Genomic DNA, 19,311 nt, shown 5'->3' with positions numbered 1-19,311 from the left:
GAGCCGAGCCGAAGCCCCGCGCTGTGCTCCCGCCGTCACGCGCGGGACCCCGACGCACCATTCCCGTCCGCAGTTATCGCGAGAGCAGCCGCGCTCCCGGCATGCACCTGGCGGGCCGGGCGGGGGGGGCGCTGTGAGGGAAGATGAAGTCGGCGGCCATGTTGGGAGCCGCGGGGCGCGGGCCGTGTTGAGCGCTCCGCTGAAGGTTGTGCCGAGGGCTCCGCTGTGCGGGGAGTGGCGGGTCGGGGCGGCAGGAGTACAGCACCTACTACGACTCAGGGTCGGGCTTACTTGGCTGCTTGTGCCTGGCTTAAAGAGCCCTCGGCAGCGGCGAAGGGGTGTCCCTGACCGATAAGCAGCGCCATGAGCGGGGGGACGCCCTACATCGGGAGTAAGATCAGCCTCATCTCCAAGGCTGAGATCCGCTATGAGGGGATCCTGTACACCATCGACACCGAGAACTCCACGGTGGCGCTAGCCAAGGGTAAGGACGCGGCCGGCCGGAGGAGCGGGCCCGGCGGCGCTCAGGGAGGGGCGGGAGGGGAGCGCGGCCGCGGGACGGGATCGAGGCCGCGGGACCGGGATTGAGCGAGGACCTGGAGCCGCGGCGCTGTCCGGGCGCTAAGGAGGCCCGGCGGGCGGCCTACCGCCTCTGGGGGCCCGGCGGAGCTCGATCAGAGCCCGCCTCGTCCCGCCGTCCTCCCGGCGGGGCGGCTGCGGGGGAGGTGGAAGCGGGAGAGGGTCTGGCTGTGGGAGCGGCGGCGCGACAGCGCTGCGAGGCCCTGATCCCCCCTGTTCCCCCCGCTGCGGGGAGGGACCCTCGCGGAGAGCAGCCGGGAGCGGTACCGCGCCGGGGGCTGCTCAGAGGTGTTCCTAGTACAGTGCAAGTATGAAACCCGCGGCGGTTCAGAGCTAGTGCGTGAAAGGGAGTAGGAGGGGGAGGCTAGAAAGAGATTTTCTTTGCATCGTTAAAAATTCTAGACCTACAGGGTATAGGGTTGTGTGTGAGTGGATTGCTCTGCATCTTAGGACGGCAGACAGCTTGGGTCTGAAGGGTATCCTGAGTGATGGATTACCGACAAAAGCTGAACGTAAGATGTTAATTTTGGAGGTATATGGTATATGTAGTTCGAAAAGGTTATGAAGATGTTATCGGTCAGAAGATATATATATACATCTATAGATCGAGAGAGAAGGGATCTGAGTGAATGTATAAGAAAGTTAAAAAAACAGGTTTTCTGAGAAGAGAGCTGGGGAAAAAAAATTTTTGAAACTAGGCATTCGAAGGACCTCAGTGTTTCTCATGCATGACAGTTCATTCTCAACGTAAAATATTAAGTCATAACTTTTAATAACCTTTTTATAATAGATTCTGCAAAACTCAGCATTTTTTTCCTTTACACTTCTAGCCTCTGTGAAGTCTTCCTAAGTAATCTAAATCCATATGTAAAAGCAGAGAGTCTGTCTAGCCATTAGGTAAGAGGAAAAATTGCTCCTTGTGTAAATGAAATATTTGGAACAGAGAGGATTCCAGAGCTCGGTTCCTGGCTGATAGGAAAGGCTTAACGCCGGTCTGTTCCGTTCCGCACAGCTGCCGCGGGTGCTGGTGCATACCATCAGCGTGTTCGCTTTCGCGAGCCTTTGTGGTAATTCTTGTTTGTGCTTTAAGGCCTTCCCTCCTCGCAAACAACAACCCGCCCCCCAGTTATTGTTTAAGGGATAGGTTACTCTGTTTTGTAAATGGTGATACATGGGCTTTGAAACACCCTAGAGTGGGTTTGGTCCCAGGCTTGCACAGTTCGTTTATGGGGCAGTTAGCTTTCATTATGTGATTTTTTACTTATTTCTAAAGTTGCCTTTAGGTTAAATTGCCTGGCTGGAGTTGCATTATCTACTTTGAAAGGACAGCTGGTTTTGGTTTATACAAGCAAAAGCTGGATACTGTGATTAAAAATATATGTTCAGAAATTCCAGTTGCATGCTGTGATTGTTAAGGTTTATGCAGAAATACATAGAAAAAGAATCCTATCTTTGAGGACCTTGTGATAGTCTTGTCCAAAATTAGACTGATTTAGTGCTGACCGAGCCAATTTTGCATGACTTCTCAAGAGTGGTTAAGTCATACTGTGGTGTGTCTGCCAAAGTGTACATATTTAAGATAGTTCAAACTAAGTTACAAGTCTAAGCTACTCTCTTCTCATAGCTCTCATCAGAAATGTAACTCTAAACCACTGAATTTACTTTAATAAAACTTGACTGAGTTAGCTGAAGAATGTGTTTTGTAATAGAGTGTTATGATTCAGAAGAGAATAAACCAGTATTTCTAGGCCACACAGAACCAAAAATCTTGAGATTAATCTGGAGCTGATGAATTAACAACCATATTAGACTGTAGAGCTGTTCTCCGTGCTCATGAACAGAATGCTTCATGGCTTAGGCCATTGAATGTATATGACAATATGGTGGCAAGTGTGCTTAATTGTTGGCCAGGTCTGTTGGTGAAAGAAGCAGAACTTGTACTCTAGCTGTAAATATGTTGATCAGGTAATAGTTACCTCTTCTTCTTGTGCTGAGTCCAGAAGTCAAACCAAAACTGTTTAATGAGAATCTTGACCACAAATGTCAACTTTTTTGCCAGAGAAAGACAAAAAAAGTCCCCAAAACACTTGATGCTTTCATTTGCTCAGCTGTGTAGTCTCTGTGACATAACTGTTCCCTAAGCTAAACGCAGGGCACCTTATCATTATTCATATTCTAACCGAGGTCACTGAAATGGTGACATAAAGTGCAAAAGTAGAGATAGTCTGTTCTTGAATAGCCACGGATTTGCCCAGCCATAGGATTTGTGTAGGCTAAACCAAAGTCGGATATTAATCTCACCAAGTTGTATTCATGGAATGCCTTCATTTATCTTAAATTGTCTAGGGTTTCAGATAGAAATACGTTTTTTGCATTGCCAGCACAGACTGTAGTTCTCCCTTACTGGGGGCAGTCTGCTCTAGTTCTCTAATCAGCATTTTGTTTGCAATGTTGTGATCTCTTCACTAAGCAAAACTTGTAACCTGTATCTCACAATTAGAGAAAGATAGGGACTGTTAAGTATTGAGCATAACATTTTTAACCTAAGCTGCAGTCCGATAAAATGAAGTGATGCATCCTTTTACAAAGTGGATAAGTGTATAGTTATTTAAATAACAGGGAAAACATCCATCCGTAGTGGATTCTAAACACTAAGCAAGCTGTGGAGACATTTGAGGTTCTTAAATGTTATTGGTGCTTATGTTTTCTTTGGATCGACAGCTTCTCACAGACAGTGTCTGGAACCAAAACCCACTCCTATTGTTAAGCCTCAAGTTAGAATAACTTGAAATGTCCTTCTAGTTACTGGTTCTAGTTAACATTTAGTTTTTAAAAAAATCGTTAATTTTTAAAACCTCATTAAGTCCAAGCAATTTAAGAGGACTTTGCAAGCCATTGTTAGTTTTCTTGTTGGAAAATGATTGCTGCCCTACCTGGGGCATTTACAGAATAATCACAGTGCTTGATCTTAAATGTGGCATTAAAAAGGAGATGTGATCTTTCATTATTAGTTATACATAACACTTTCCTATTTCAAGGCACTGTTTTAGAGAGAGTTATTTTTAATGCAGGTAAGCTGTGTGGGAACAACAGTGTTGGGTCAGAAAAGGCTTTGTGGCTTTAACAACAGGGAATCCTTAGGTATGTGAGTATAAGAAACAAAATTATATATTGTCTCTGCTATAATGCATCAGTTCTCACTTAGCAACTCTCAGACCATTGAGAGTTGCATTGGAACCATTATAATTGATAGATATTAATGAAACAGCTTTTGGTAATTTAAAAAAGTAGTTAAACTTCTGGCTTTTTCAGCTGTCTGTGATAGTGTTGTTCATGGCATAATGACACATCAAAAGGAAAACTTCCCTTTTAGACTTCTACTGAACATTAATTGCAGGTGAAAGACAAAGGCAGAGGAAAGTTAAAATCTTGTGAAGAGTTGAGCTCATTCAGGTGTGGGAGCAGGAAAGAGAAGGGTTAATTTTCTATCAATAGTTTATGAATGTTTTTAGTCAGTTTTTAGTCAGTTAAGTAACATGCTCCTTGTGGGTCTTGAAGGTTAGGGCATGTGTGCCAAACCAAACTCGTGCACAGTATGTCACAGCAGAAAAATTCCTCTTGTCGAAGCCTACTCCTGGCTACTGCCCTCATCCATCTCCTGCAAGTAAGGGAATGCAGGCTGAGTTAATTGTTGTGGAGGAATGAGCCTGGAAATGATTTGTTCCCCTGTGGTGTTCTCATTTCAGTCATCATGCTCCTCCTGGGTGCCTTAGGAGCAAGGAGGAGCTGGTTTCTGTGTGTGTTTGCTCCTCAGGGAGTGAGGAAAGAGTGTCAGTGCTGTGCACAGACTGAGCTACTGCTTGCAGTAGTTCACGCTGTAGGGAAACAGTCCTCTTGCTAACGGTGTCAGTGGCTTCACTTCTGACTAAGATTCGGCTTAGATTCCCTGTGTTAATCAACAAGTAATCATATCTATTAACTGACAGGGAAAGCTGCAATGTTCCATTGAATGCTACAGTAGTAAAATATGGTAATATGCATTAAAATATTGTATAGTAGTAATATCACAGTCAAAATCTGTACAAAAAGTTGCTCACAGCACTTTAATATGAACTTGATGGAACTACTTGGGCACAAATATATAAATAAATAGGCTCGAGAGAGTTAGATATTTTAGCTAGCTACTTAATTGTGTGTATTTACACTGACAAAAAATAAGTTTGTTTTTAACATGTACTGTTTGTCCTTTTGTTTGCTAGTCCTTAGGGCAGTTTAGCTCTTTCAAAAACCAAAGAAAAAAACAATCCTGAAATCGACAAGGTAAGATTAATTAGATTTACCACAGTTGTAAGATTGTCTTTCACGTGCTTATTTTCATCTCCCCTCGCTGTTCAGTATTTTGCTATATATGAACCACTGCACCTTGTTCTGGAGGAAGGAAGTAGTCTGAGGAAATTCCTCAAGAGACAGAGCTGGATACAGCTCTAAGCCTGCTGCTGCTGCAATACCTTGTGCTCTTGATACTCTGGCAACTTAATATTTCTGAGTATGAGAAAAACATGGTAAAAGCTATTTCTTTCTAAAATCCTGTTAATACAGGCCACTTCTAATATTAGACTAATTACTTTCATGAGCTCAGATTGTGTTAAATCCTAATCTAAGTGAGGAAGACAGAAACTGTAAAGAGAGGTATGCCTTTGCAAAATACAAAAACTAACTTTCGGCTCCTGAACGCTACTCTGACTGGGGCGGACTCATTAAGTAGCCCTTCCTAAGATTGCTGTACGTGCAGTTCTGGTTCCTGCTTTAAAAGGAAATTGGACTTGGGGTGGTTATTTTGGTTGCTTGTGGCAAGAGGGTGAGTCTGAACTGCAAATCAGGGGAGTTTACTTCTCTCCAGCAGAGCAAATTTTCATTGGATGAAATTGTGTTTATATTTTGCAGAAGGCTGTGGTAAAACCAGTTTGATTTGAAGCAGGAGAGAAATAAAGGAAGAATCAAACTTTTAGTAGCAAGTCTTGATGTGTTTTATTGCTAAACCATTGGCAACCATATCAGTGGCTTGAGTTAGCTGCATAGACAGTTGAATCTCTTAAAGATCAGTTCTAAATTTTGGCATTGAAAAACTTCCTTTTGATGTTATGATAATTTCATGGTGTGGAGAAAGACATTGTTTTTTAACATGCACTGAAATCCCTTTGCTTCTTTCAGCACGTTAGTAGATGAAAGTCTGGTGGTTCTCTTTTTTTTTTTTTAATTGGTTTAGAATGGAGAAAGGTAATTACCAGGTGTTAGAACAGTGTAGTGTTAGTGTCCAGTGTAGCTCTGACTTAAGAGAAATACTTTCAAAGCATATTTCTTCCTCAGTTCATCAGATTTTTATTTCCATGTAAAGGCAAAATGCAACCCTCTAACTTTCTACCCTTTCTCTGTAGTGTTGCTGTAGAGTAGTTTCTTCACTTTAGCTAGAAGGTAAAATGTTTGGTAACTTCCTGATCATACTCTGGCCATTTTTGTTCACCTTTGTAGACAAAATGGCTACTGGAGAAACCATTTCAGTATGGAACAGAGAGAATCAGTACAGAATAAACTTTGGTTTTACTTACCAAGGCAGCAGGTCAAATGATGGAATGAAAGTCCAAGATAATTTATTAATTATCTGATAAATTAGAGTATAAAAGAAAAAGAAAGTAAAGAAAAAAGAAAGAGGGTAGATCCATGGTTAAGATAGTGAAATAGAAAAGCCTGGTGAATAAAAAGCAAGGAATGCACACGACCCATTGATAATATTATTAAGCTACTGTGCGTTACTTTGAGTTAATTTCTGCAAATTCTTAAGCTTCAGACACTTTTTTCTGTAGAGGAAAAGAAGACAGATTCCTCTTCTAACAAGGACTGACATTAACTAAACAGTGTGTGCCTTTTTACATTGCTCACATTTTGTAGTACCGTTCAGAGCAGACTTTCAGATGCACAGAAGCACAAAAGATAATGAAAGTTAGCTCACTAGATGATACATGAACAAAATAATTGTAACCACTTAATACTATTTTCTTTGTAATATGGACACGATCTCTTTACCCCTGAATTATGCTTCTTGAAAAAAATTTAATACCTGACTGTTAAGCTCTGTTTATGCAGTATCACAAGAAGCAACAGTGATGGAAGATGGCTGGTGCAGCCTGAGAAATGACTCAGAATTACTTTATGCATCTCTATGGGAGACTGCTTTTCTTGACTAATGATTCTGTGGCTGAAAAAAAGTGCCTAATGATGTCTCCAAAATGTTGATGCATCTGAAAATGGAGGGAAATCTGATTCTGGTAAATTAAAGCAAAGTACAGATTTTTTTTTATTTTTTTTTTTCCTCAGCATAACCTGTACCTTGCAAAGCAAACACTTTCTGAAAGGCTGGAGGAAAAAGTCATGAGGGATTGTTAAAGCCGCTACAAGTTGATGAGATTGTGATTGAATGTGACTGTCATGATTTTGGGGGCTTGGTTTTTTCCCCTCTCTGGTTTTAATCCATTGGTTAGTTTTTGCTTACAAAACTAGCCCTTTGAGACAAATCTCTTCTTCAGTTATTTGTTTGTTTCATTTGATACTCACCAAGGGTTGGCAGTCTAAGGATGAGGAAAAGTTTCTGAGAGGGCAGTGACAGCAAAGTGGTGGTATCACTTGTATAATGTAGTGATTATACGTAGTGCAAAAGGAAAAGCTTGATTGCTTCTTTGCTGTGCAGTCAGAAAGCTGTTGGAATTCATACAAGGAATTTAATGTCTTGGTATGGTGCACACTAGGAAGATAGTTATGCCCCGGTGAGTTTACCTAATTTGGCAGAGATCATATGAGCCTTACACCAGGAAGAATGCATTTTGCTTAGTGAAAATTGTATATACATACCACAGAATTCTTGTTGTTTTATTAAATTTTTAATCTCTTGAGAAATTCACATGTGATAATTTTTAATATTCCAGCTTCTAGTAGTATTAGCATATTTTTCCTGTTTTGCAAATACAGAAATATGAAGTATGTAAACTCGTCTATTCGTTGATTCATAGGATTGACTTACCAGACAAAAAAAACCTGCTCTGCTGCTTCCCCTTACCTTCACAAAACAGTTGAAATATTCAACATGTAATTGGTTGCATAAATGATCTCTCAGTCTTTCAGCTTGGATTTTAACTCAGAATTTTTAGCTAAAATTACTTGTTTGTCTGAGGAGAGTTCATAATGATAAAGAATATGATGCCAATTCAATAAAAGTTTTTTTCTCAATGAAATTTTATTTTTTTATTATTTAAAGCTGTCGGTCTCTGTATATTTTAAACCCTTTTGTTGAATGTGGGACATTTCATTCTTTTTCTCTCTTCCCAACTTTGCAGTTCGCTCCTTTGGTACAGAAGACAGACCGACGGACAGACCCATCCCACCTCGCGATGAAGTCTTTGAGTACATTATATTCCGTGGCAGCGACATTAAAGACCTGACTGTTTGTGAGCCACCGAAACCTCAGTGCTCCTTGCCACAGGACCCTGCTATTGTTCAGGTATGTCAAAACAGAGTTGTAAATAATTGTTGCTGAAGAGGTAACTTGCTAGGTTAAGTGCTCTCTAGCTGAGTGCTTAAAAATTAAAGTGTTTATCACTGTAAGGTTCACAACGCAATGGTAAAGAACTCTGAAAGTATTTTCTCCTTTCACAGTTTTAACTGTGAAAATGAAGGTTGAAATCTAACTCTTGCACTGTCCACTACATACCAAAGCTGCTGTCTTTTCAAAACCAACTGAGGATGTTATGTAGGTCTTGATGCCTTTTTTGAAAAGGACTTGGCTTAGGAGGACACATAGTTCTTGGGAAGATCAGACTTGCTATAAATCAAATGGAGTAGATGCTGAAATATCTCCAGATCATTGATTTTGCTTTTGTTTGCTTGTTTGTGTTATTTTTGTTTTAATGTTCAACATTTTTTGCTGACTATAACTTTAAAGTGTTTCATCTAGTTATGTGTTTTTAAACAGGCTTCATACTATAAGGCAGTTACTTGAATAATGAGTACTTGGTTTCTGAGGGGAAAGCAACTTAAAACTTGAAGCCTTCAGATTTAATTAGTCTGCCATTTTGTAGTAAACAGACTGATAAAGAGTTTCCTCAGAAATTTGTTGCCTCTGATTGTGCTTATGGGGTATCTTGAAATTATCCCTGAGAGCAAGGGGAAATCTCTTGCTTCAAATGGAGGTTGATAATTCTGTGTAATACGATTCTACTGCTTTATCTATTCTGTAGGATAAAATTCTTGAACTTCCTTACAAGGTGCCTTTGCGTTTCTCCACGGACTTTTATTAAACTTGGTGCAAGTCCTTCTCAGTTGTAGTCAAGAGTGAAGTTGTGTTACTGGGAACCCAAATAACTGGTAACCCCAGCCTTCTCCAGTATGCTTGGGTGTCTTATTGTACGTGTGGGGTTTGAAAGATAGGACTCTTTCTAAATTTACCAACAAAGCTTGTATCTGTGTGTCGGACAAGAGAGTCCGGTGTCTGAGGTTATAGGGAAGATTGCAAAATTCTGTGGTACTGTTTCCACAGGTCTGCCATGGTGGAAGGGTAAAAGTGCTTTCTAAGCTGTACATACTTTGGAAAATGTTTATTTTAGAGTTTCTACATTTCTTGCCTCACAGAACTATTTCCTAATTTTTGTGTAAATACGCATTTTTGCTAGTGTGTGTGTGTTTTGTCTTTAGTCTTCACTAGGATCTTCGACTACATCTTCATTCCAGTCTGTGGGGTCCTATGGTCCTTTTGGCAGGATGCCTGCGTACAGTCAGTTCAGCCCGAGCCCGCTGGTGGGGCAGCAGTTCGGCGCTGTGGGAGTTGGTAGGTGTTTTCCTGGGAGTGAAGCTCTGTGTGTGCACAGACAGTCGTCACTGCTTAGAATTTCATCAGTCTTATCCTAAGGCAGAGTCTAAGTCCTTCGTCTCTGTTAGTTCTGCAGTTTAGCTCAAAAGTAGAGAGTTCTTCACAGTCTTTGCATCTTAAATCAAAATAATTATGATTGAGAACTAAACACCTACCTCAGAGGAACAAGTATTCATTATATTTCACAAGTGGTAGAGGCAGCCCCTCCAGAGAAGCCCCATAGCTGTGCTGTTGGGTTGATCAGGCGCTGTGTGCCTTAACTAAGGATTTGGATTATTCAGCAGCCATGTACCAGCACAGTCTTCCAGCTGTTCGTGAGGTGTTGGTTAGGTGGGAAATAGGCACTGGAAGTGTTTGTGAGCTGCATGGGCTACTTGCTCCTTTATCCTGCACATTCTCTGAGACTGACCAACCAGCTTGCCTTCCACCCTGAGAGTTTATTTCACAGCTTAGTTTTTCTCATAGGAACTTACAGTCTTTTAACTGTTATGGCAGCAGTATTACACCTGGTACTGAAAATGTTAGCCATGTGAAAGAAAGGCTGTAGAATTGGCTGTAATTTGATATCAATTAATTAAGATATGGCAGTCATATTTTTGCTGAAAGGATCGTAAATGGAGATATGTACCAATAACACATATGGCTCTGTAAAATGACTGTGTTTTGTTGATACTTGTGATGGTGAAGTTAGAAGTGCTCTTTTTCATTTTAGATTAAAAAAATCAAGATATTAGTCTTACCAGCTTATGAGCATACATCTTTTTTATTAAACAAAAAGTATGGGATGGGCAGACTTACGAGTACTCTAGAATAACTGCCTAATAAAGCTTCACTAATCATTTAGTGCTAATTAAAAAAAAAAACAACTCTAAAACACATTTTACAACTATATTATTTCTTTCAAAGCAGGAGGTTCTTTAACATCTTTTGGAACAGACTCTTCAGGCAGTGCTAGCATGTCCCAAAGCACTGCAGTTGGTTCTGCATTTACAACAGATGCAAGATCACTAAAATCACAGATGTCTCAAGGTAAAATCTTTTTTAGTGACTTCAGTCTTTCTTTGAACAATTGTGTCCTTGTGATTTTGGTGGTTGCTGGAAATGCCAACCAAACAGGTGAATTCTCTCATGAAAACACTTGGTATTAAACCTAGGAAACACAGAGAGGCTTTGTGTTTGCTCTTAAATGTGTTTTCTCTACATCTTGGACTGCTGCAGGTAGTAATGCATTTATTGTTACCTTTAAAGCATCTGTACTGAGAAATAGGACTTAATTATGTGAAGTAATGTTAGCAAAGAAGTACATGTGGAAATTCAGTATTTAGTTTTACTGATAACATGCCAGAGCTGCAGATACTTCATACTGATTGAAATGGAAAGTCCTTCAGGTTAAAATTGTAAAATCTTTATTCCTAACTGTAGTTCTTCTGTTCATGTATAGTTACATATATGATATTAACAGCAGACTTGATTTCTTGTAGAGATAGTGACATGACACTTAAGTGAGCTAAATAGTAACAGGAACTGTATGGATAGTTTATGTAATACTGGAAAAAATTAGATTCCGGATGATAATGATAATGATTGAATGGCAAAGAAAAAAGAAAGCAAACATTGGGCAACTTCACCCTCACCCTTTGTGCAAATGTTGTTAACATTGCTCCTTGAAAACTCAAACCCCATTATTTCCTGCTCTTCCACTTTTCCTTACTGTCAAAGTATGTGCCAAGATATATTCCTAATGCCATTTTTAAATTATGCAGTCATTTTAAAGGGCAAAACACTTATAACAAACAGGTTTTTTCCTAAATTCCATTTGTATATCCATGAGGAGTGTTTCTAGGACTAGTTGAGTGGGTTGCCAAAGATAGGTTCTACTTTGTTGGATTTATTCAAGGGGCAAAAGTATGCTGAGACTTTCTCTGTTGCAACAGTAGTTTGAGTTTCTGTATTTAAAGCCTGTATGATTCATGGACATGTATGAATATATATGACTTATGCTCCAGGTGAACATACATTCTGCCACAGCATTTCCTGTGGGGCATTAACAGGTTTTTTCTCAGTGTGTTTGCTCTGGAAAATATTTTTGGTCTTCGTAGATTGCAAGCGTGGGATGGTTGGATTTATTGTTGTGTTCTGTTTCGTTCATAGGATTATGTGGGTTTGGTTTATTTTTTGTTTTCCTTTTGTTTTGTAATGAGATAGAGCCTTGTTCTTTTATTCACTGGGACTTGAGTCTTATTCTAATTTCTGCGTAGATTTACCTATTTGATGTTGTAAACTTGTCTGGCTGGATCAGTGGCTCCGTTCTGATGGTGCTGCTGCCTCCAGCCCCTCGTGCTGCACGTGGCTGTGTGTGAGCAGTGCTGTGTGGGGCAGCTCCCACAGCTGTCCTTGCACGGGCAGGGATCCTGCAGCAGAGCCTAAGCAGCAGCACTGCTGCCTTGGGGAGCAGCCCCTTCCCACTTGACATCCTAGGGAGGAAGAAGGAGCATTTTTATCTCCAATCAATGCCAAAGTTTCATTCCTCAGCTAAATGCACATAGTTAATGGGTTGGTAGGGATTGGGTGTTCTGCCCATTATTTCCTTTTAGGCTGGAGGAAGGGGTATTTCTAAATATCCTTTATTCTGAATTAGTGGATCTGATGTTGCAGAATTTTTTTTTTTTTTGACTCAGCTGTCTTGACTGCTCAGCCAGATAAACTTGTGAGTCTAGATTGGTTGAGACCAGTAACTCATCTTTGTAGATGAGAAATAATCCTGTGGGGTTTGGTTTTGTTTTATTTTTTCCCCAAGGTCGTTCAAGCCCTCAGATGGACCATTTGAGAAGGAGCCCCACCATGGAACAAGCTGTACAAACAGCTTCAGCCCACCTGCCCACTCCAGCACCCGTTGGGAGGAGGAGTCCTGTACAAACCAGACCTTTGGTGTCTGCAAGCCAAAAATCCCTAGAGAACCAAGAGCACAGACGAGGTAGCTTTGGATAGTTTTCATACAGCTTAATTCCTTCCATACACATACAAAGTGCTCTCTTAAAGGGTAATACATAGGAATTGTCCTGCTGTCTATTACTGGTAGGTTGGCCAGCAGAGATCTGGATTAGATACATATTTCTTTTTAAATTTAAGCATATATTCTAAATATTTTTTTTTTCTTTTATGAATTAAACATGTGGTTTCCATTTATAGGTTTGGATTTTTTTTAAAATCTGAACTATATATACAAAAGTATGATCAAAAATACCTAATTGGATAAACAAATCATGTTTTTATTTCCAACTTTAGCTGAAGCACACAAGGTTTCAAGATCAGAAAATGAACTCAGAAATGAAAACAAACGACAAATTGGTAAATCATGTTTTGAGAAATAGCTATCATTGTTTTCAGACCAATAAGTTTTTTTTAAATTTGCTAAAATAAATAAATTCTTTCACATTTTGCCTTGAGAGGGTAGCAATTTTGCCTTGAGCCAGAAGAATACAAGTAAATAAAGTCAACATTAAAGAGAAAAATCTCTTCTTGTTGGTTTATACTAAGCAATCAATTTAAATAAAAACGTAAATCAGGGACCATTCAGGGATTTATAAACATAATAGTATGAAATAAGACTTTCTAGAAAAATACTTGACTGAAACACTACTAATATTTTAACTCCTCTTCCAAAAGCTTTTAATGACTTTTAGAGAGTCTTTTGACACACAGATTCAGTACTGTTATGCTGTCTGTGCCATCGTTACTGTAAGTGAATTTACAAATTACAAGTTGCTCTGATGAGACATTAAACAACAGGCATTCTCTTCATGCACTTCTGAAGTCCCAACCTGTTACCCCAGGAATGAGAAAGCAAACCAAAAAACCAAAATACCCTCCACCACCCTCAGAGGAAAGCTGATCCACAAACAGAATTTCCCTCTTTTCAGTTCCAGGTGCACCTGCAGCACGGAGAGGCCGTGGAGGTCACAGAGGGGGCCGAGGAAGATTTGGTATTAGGAGGGATGGTCCAATGAAGTTTGAGAAGGACTTTGACTTTGAAAGTGCAAATGCACAATTCAATAAGGAGGAAATTGATAGAGAATTTCATAACAAACTTAAATTAAAAGGTAAACCAATTTTTGCTTTAGGTTTGAGCATGGAAAAGCTATCTTGCTGTTTTGATCCTACCTTGGAGAAAACTCTTAAAAGGCATACAGTATTAAGTCTTGTTCGCAGTCATTAAAAAATAAATTTAAAAACCAATTAATAAGTAAACTGGGATCATACGTTAATTAAATACTTGGCTCAGTGTTTGAGTTTTTAAAAATTATAGCTAGCAGATATTATTTGTGACGTTCTAACAAGTCTCTGTTAAAAATGCAGATTACTTACCCAGAAGTCCCAATAATGTTTGTGACTTTAAAGTTCTGGAAAGGATGCAAGAAAAGAAAATCCATATTTTAGGTTTTCAATTATTAGACCAAAATTATAATGTCAATTACAGACCAAAAGCAAAGGAGTTTAGGATCAGAACTTCACTGTAGTATGCAGGAGAGTTTGTTTGAAGGTTTCTAGTATTTTCTTGCTTTTATCCTTTTCCAGAGGAACCCAGGAGTAGTTAGAAACCATGCTGCCAGCACTTGTTTTCTAGCAGGATTCTGTTTTGATTACCTCATTCTCTTGTGACCAGCCACCTGTTTGTTGCACTGCTGCTACTATTTTTGGACAAAATTGTTGCAGGTTAATATAGTGAGTTCCCTATTTCAGTGAATGATTGGCTAAAAGCTGGGAAACAAAAGGTGGGAATAAATGGTCAGATTTCAGTGTAGAATAAAAACATCCATTGAGTCCCATAAGATCTGTCCTGTGGTGCTTGCCTGTTTTTCTGGACCATTTTTCAGTGAGCTGGTTTGCTGTTGGTACTGTTGTTTTTTTCAGAATAATAAATGGAAAAGGGAAAGCTATAATATTATGCAAATTACATATAAAAAATATGTATAAAATACTATATCCGTTTTATATGCATAATATATTAGTATTATAGTATTTTATAATATTATTTATAATATGTATTATATAGAGTATAATTCATAGCTATAAATAGCTGTAGAAATGTTTCTGAGTGTGGTAATTCTTGTGGTGTGGAAAGGTTGAGCTAGTTACGTGAAGTTTATGCACAGCATTGTGAGATTTAAGCTGTATACATTTAGGAATGAGATTTGAAGATAGTAATAGCTGCAGGTGTTGAGCTGTCAGCTTTGTTTTCAGTACCAGTCAAAACAGTAAGCTGAACTTTTAGCATTATTAGGAAATAAATACAACATAAAGTCAGAATGCTGGCCCTGCGTCTTAAAGGAGATAACAGCAAAACCAGAAGACAAAGGAGAAGGACAACAGGGATGAACAAAACCATGGGATGGCTTTCAGGAGGATTCACTGAATGAGGCTCTTAAGCCCAGGAAGGAGGAAGCTAAAGAGGGGAGAAAATAGATGGCTATCAGATTAATTCTGCACAGGGTTTTTTTAACTAAACCCACAGGAAGCATAGAAACTTCCAGACAGCAGCAGCAATACCTTCTAATTTACATGTGAAATTATTTGACTTCCATATTGAATTATTTTTGTAGCATTCAGTATAGTTCCTCTCTGACTGGGAAGAAGTGGATACTGCTGGATTTTTTAGGCTTCTGTTTTCTTTTTGTTTTCCAGAAGATAAACTTGAGAAACCAGAGAAGCCTGTAAATGGAGAAGACAAAGGTGACTCAGGTGTTGATACCCAAAACAGCGAAGGGAATGCCGATGAGGAAGATCCACTTGGACCCAATTGCTACTATGACAAAACCAAATCCTTCTTTGATAACATTTCCTGTGATGACAATAGGTATGTCCTGCAAGGAGAAGCTTTGTGCTTAATGCATGTCTATATTTTACAGTACTGTCAGTGCTACTGATTCCAGTCAACTCTAATCAAAGGTGATTAGAGCTTATTTCCTCTGCAGCTGGCAAAAATAAAACAGAAATGAGAAGCACAAAATTTCTTTGTGGGCAGGTGCAATGTGGTCATAGCAAGGTATTTTAAGATGTTTTAGAGCCATGCTTTTAGAACTTAATGCACAGGCTCTAGAATCTCCTTCCCAGATTTACTAAGATGGGGGGGTTTGGTTTGTTTTGTTTGTTTTGCTTTGGTCCTAAATTAACACTTCAGTTAAATCAATTATGACCCTGCTTTTATAATGGTTTCTAAGCAGATTACATAACTGTCTTGGCTAGTAGTGTTATTCAAGTGGGCAGAAATCATTTCAGGAAAATTAAAGCTTATCTTGTGCTGCTGCATTTTTATTAGACATGTCAATGTGGATTGCTGACCTATTTTGACTTGCAGGAGGGGGAGTTGTTGATTGTACTCGAAGCCAGATAAAATAACATCTGTAACTGTAAACTGTTTCTTGGTTTAAATGATACTGTGTGCAGAGGATGCAGAGTGTGTTCTTCAGTATGGCAAACTCTTAGAGCATTATTAATATCTAATTAATGACTCTGTAATATGTTCCTTCTTGATGAGTCCAGTGAAGTGTAGCAGACACCTGGGTTCTTGTGGAAGGGATACCATGGAGATTTCCCATGTGATTAATGCATCATTTTTAATCTCAGGCGCTTTCTGGCGCCTCTCCCTTCCTCACCAAGTGTTTCACAGCAATCCGTGTTCGTTCTGTGCTGCAGGGAGCGGCGACCGACCTGGGCCGAGGAGCGGCGGTTGAACGCCGAGACCTTCGGCATCCCCCTGCGCCCCAACCGCGGCCGCGGCGGCTACAGGGGCCGGGGCGTCATCGGCTTCCGAGGGGGCAGAGGCCGGGGGGGCGGCAGGGGCGGCTTCCCCGCCTCCCGCGGCTTCCGCGGTGGCTTCCGAGGAGGCCGCGGAGGGAGGGAGTTCGCTGACTTCGAGTATAGGGTAAGGTGCTCTGCACGTGGCTCTGACCCAATCCACTGCTCTGGGAAAGGAGTGCTCAAAATCTCCTGCCTTTAGATTTGATGTTGAACAAGAATTTCTTGAGCGGCATTCAGCAGGGACTCTGAGCTACTTTTTCAAAGTCCATTAATGCTGAAATTTTAGTTACATTGCATCATTTTACTATCAACAGCAATCAAAAATAAAGGTTGTCTTTCATCACATGACCTGAATAGCTATTTGATAGCTGGTATTGCGGAGGAGAAAAAAAAAGAAAGGGGAAAAAAGAGTTCTACAGATGGAATGCAAGTGTTAGAAATGTAAATTGCAAGCATTTTCCAAGCAATATTGTAAAATACAAAGAATGAGAAGGAATAATTTAACTTGCTTCCAGTGTGCAACAAACTTCTGAATCATTGTGAAATGAGTTGGCACAAATCCTATTGACTGGTGTACTGGTTAAAAACAGTAACAAAGACAACAATCCAGATTGGTTCAGATAAACTAGGCTTTTAGAGTTCTGACTGGGACCGTAGAGCAACTTCTGTTAGTTTACTGCATGAGCAGTTAGAGTTTTGCAAACAAAAATCTCTTGATCTTTGATAGAAATTTAAATTTTTTTTTTAATTAAAAAAGAGGGGTTTCATCACAGCATATTCCTCTCTGTTGTGAGACATCCCTCAGCTATTCCTTGATTAGTTCGCAACAGTTAGTCCTGTGACTAAAAGAAACTTTGGGTAGCTGAAAGCGAATGGAAATGAGGGATCGAAGATTAGCAATTTGAATTTCTAAACAAGATCTTGCTGCCTTCCAGTTGAGTAGGAGATGGTGTAAGGGCTGAGGATTTGTGCTGTGCTTCTATTTGGCTCTACTCACTGCCAGACTGAGGGGCTTTGACCAGATGCCAACCTGATCTCCTCCGGAGGTCTCCCTTCTGCTGCTGGACATGGGGAATAGCCAGCACAGCACAACTGCTCCCAGGGCTGTTGCCCAGATTGGTTTGTAAGGTTTGTTTTGCAATTTTAACACTGTACTTCTGTTCCCTCTAGAAAGACAACAAAGTTGCTGCGTAGTCTACAAGAAAGCTGAAACCAGGTGAACGTCTAGATCTTCTTGAATCAGAGAAATAGTTTTGATCTCTGCAAAGAATGAATTTGCTGTATACTTGTCACCAGCACTGGGATTTAACTATTTAATTTCAAAGGGGTGTAATGCAGTTACTTTTGAGAAATGGCCATCTTTGAAAACAGTAAGCATTAAATATATTTGAGACAGAAGGATAAGTAATTTCTTATGTATAGTTAATTATAAGCAGTACTTCGATGGAGTTTAAGTATTTTTTCATCACTGAAAGGATTTTTCTTATTACTAAACTGTATTTGATAATTGCTTCAAGTTGTAAGGACAATGGTATGCAGAAGGCCGTCGATACTGTGAGTGTTTTGACCCACCGAAGGTTGTTTTTTGGAAATCCTGTAAAATCCCTTTTGAGGTAGTTGTTCTTGTATCAACTAGGGTGCTGGACAGTAGAAAACTTGCTTTGTCAGTCAGATATGTACACACAGTAAATACTGTTTCTTAGGCAAAGGAAAGTTTTTATATAGTTGTAAAATTCCATTATATCCCATTGCCAAAGAAACATTACAAACTTTGTATAGCTGTATAAAAAGCAACTAATTTTTTAAAGAATAAACATTTTTAAGTCGGTAAACATACTGTTATTGCAGAAAGTTGATATGCTGAAGAACACTGAATTAGTTGGGGGTTTTTTTCTTTAGCAGCTTTTCAAGCTTAAATGTTTGATTTTATATTTGGACTATAATGAAGTTTTGAAAATGTTCTTCCATTACACAAAACTGGATACACGCTTCACTGCTCTTGCAAGAATTTGATTTTGTAGTTTCTGGCATATCACAGGATTTGACCAAGTTAAGGAGATATTTTCAAAGAAAAGGAGAAAAGGAATTTTCATATGTCAAGATTTGCAATTAATTTTACTTAGTGAGAAATATTAACTTTTTTTAATAATGGACCAGGCACACGAGTTGGTGATTCTCCTGGAATGCCTGGGATAAAAGTCTGTCTCCATTTGTCAATTCTTGAAACGTTAACTTTGTTGTAATACCTGTAGAAATGAGCAATTTAAAGAATTCTTAGTGTTTGAAGTTGTTTGCATTTTGATAGACCGTAGCTTGGAGACATTGAGACTCTGGTTCTAAGACCACGAAGTCACAAATGACAGTATGGACTTTTTGCCACTTCTGGATAACTAGTTGCAACTTTCTGATATGCTGAAATAGAAACCTGGTCATTTGTGTCTGTGTATGTATATGAAGGCCACAGGAATAAAGGGATCCAAAGATTACATCACTTTGATCTAATTTGCTGATTTTTTTTTTTTTTTTTTACTTCAAAATGTTCAGTGGTGATAAAGACGTAAAAAACTGCACTGTTGAAAAATTGGAATATTTAAAAGTGGTTGATAGAATCTTAATTTTATAACTTTTGTATAGCACTACAAGGAAGTATTTTGTAATTGGTTTCCTTATTAAGGTCAAGTATTTGACAGCTGTAGAAGTTAGATAATATTGTTTAGTAATGTTTTTGCATGTTTAACAACTGCCTTTTGGGATCCACAAGTCATGATTCTGAACACCTGTTGAGATTTTTGACCGTAGAGGCAAGTGCTGTCCTGTTGCAATAACTCTTTACTGTCTGAGGTGTTCCAGCTGTAAATACCCGGGCCGGGAGCCGCGGGCGGGGGCAAACCCTGCGTCGCCCCGTCCCGCCCGCCCAGGCTTTCTGTTTTTTTTAATTTGAAACCAGAATAAACTGTTGGGTAAAAGCGGCACGGCGGCGCTTCTTTGTTGCGTTCGGGGCGGGCTGGGCTCGGGGCAGC

General features: G+C 39.7%; 1 protein-coding gene across 4 annotated transcripts; it reads left to right on the top strand.

The window, feature by feature from the left end:
• The first annotated feature begins 143 nt into the window (after positions 1-143).
• Positions 144-19,263, top strand: LSM14A (LSM14A mRNA processing body assembly factor). Of its 4 annotated transcripts, none has more exons than XM_086847796.1 (10): positions 144-484; positions 7,965-8,128; positions 9,319-9,451; positions 10,403-10,522; positions 12,291-12,467; positions 12,779-12,841; positions 13,414-13,593; positions 15,176-15,347; positions 16,187-16,415; positions 17,462-19,263. In XM_086847796.1, the coding sequence occupies exons 1-10, from the start codon at positions 364-366 to the stop codon at positions 17,483-17,485; spliced, it is 1,383 nt and encodes a 460-aa protein (XP_086703922.1). In that variant the 5' UTR covers positions 144-363; the 3' UTR covers positions 17,486-19,263. The 4 variants fall into 4 exon arrangements, with proteins under 4 accessions (XP_086703922.1, XP_086703921.1, XP_086703924.1 ...); XM_086847795.1 differs by having other exon boundaries at positions 10,400-10,522; XM_086847798.1 differs by lacking the exon at positions 12,779-12,841.
• Positions 19,264-19,311: the final 48 nt, after the last annotated feature.

This window comes from Cyanistes caeruleus, chromosome 12, assembly GCF_971803275.1.
Source record: "Cyanistes caeruleus chromosome 12, bCyaCae1.hap1.1, whole genome shotgun sequence".
In the NCBI taxonomy this organism is placed as follows: domain Eukaryota; kingdom Metazoa; phylum Chordata; class Aves; order Passeriformes; family Paridae; genus Cyanistes; species Cyanistes caeruleus.
The sequence above is the reverse complement of the archived record's forward strand: the minus strand, read 5'-3'. Positions and strand labels throughout refer to the sequence as shown.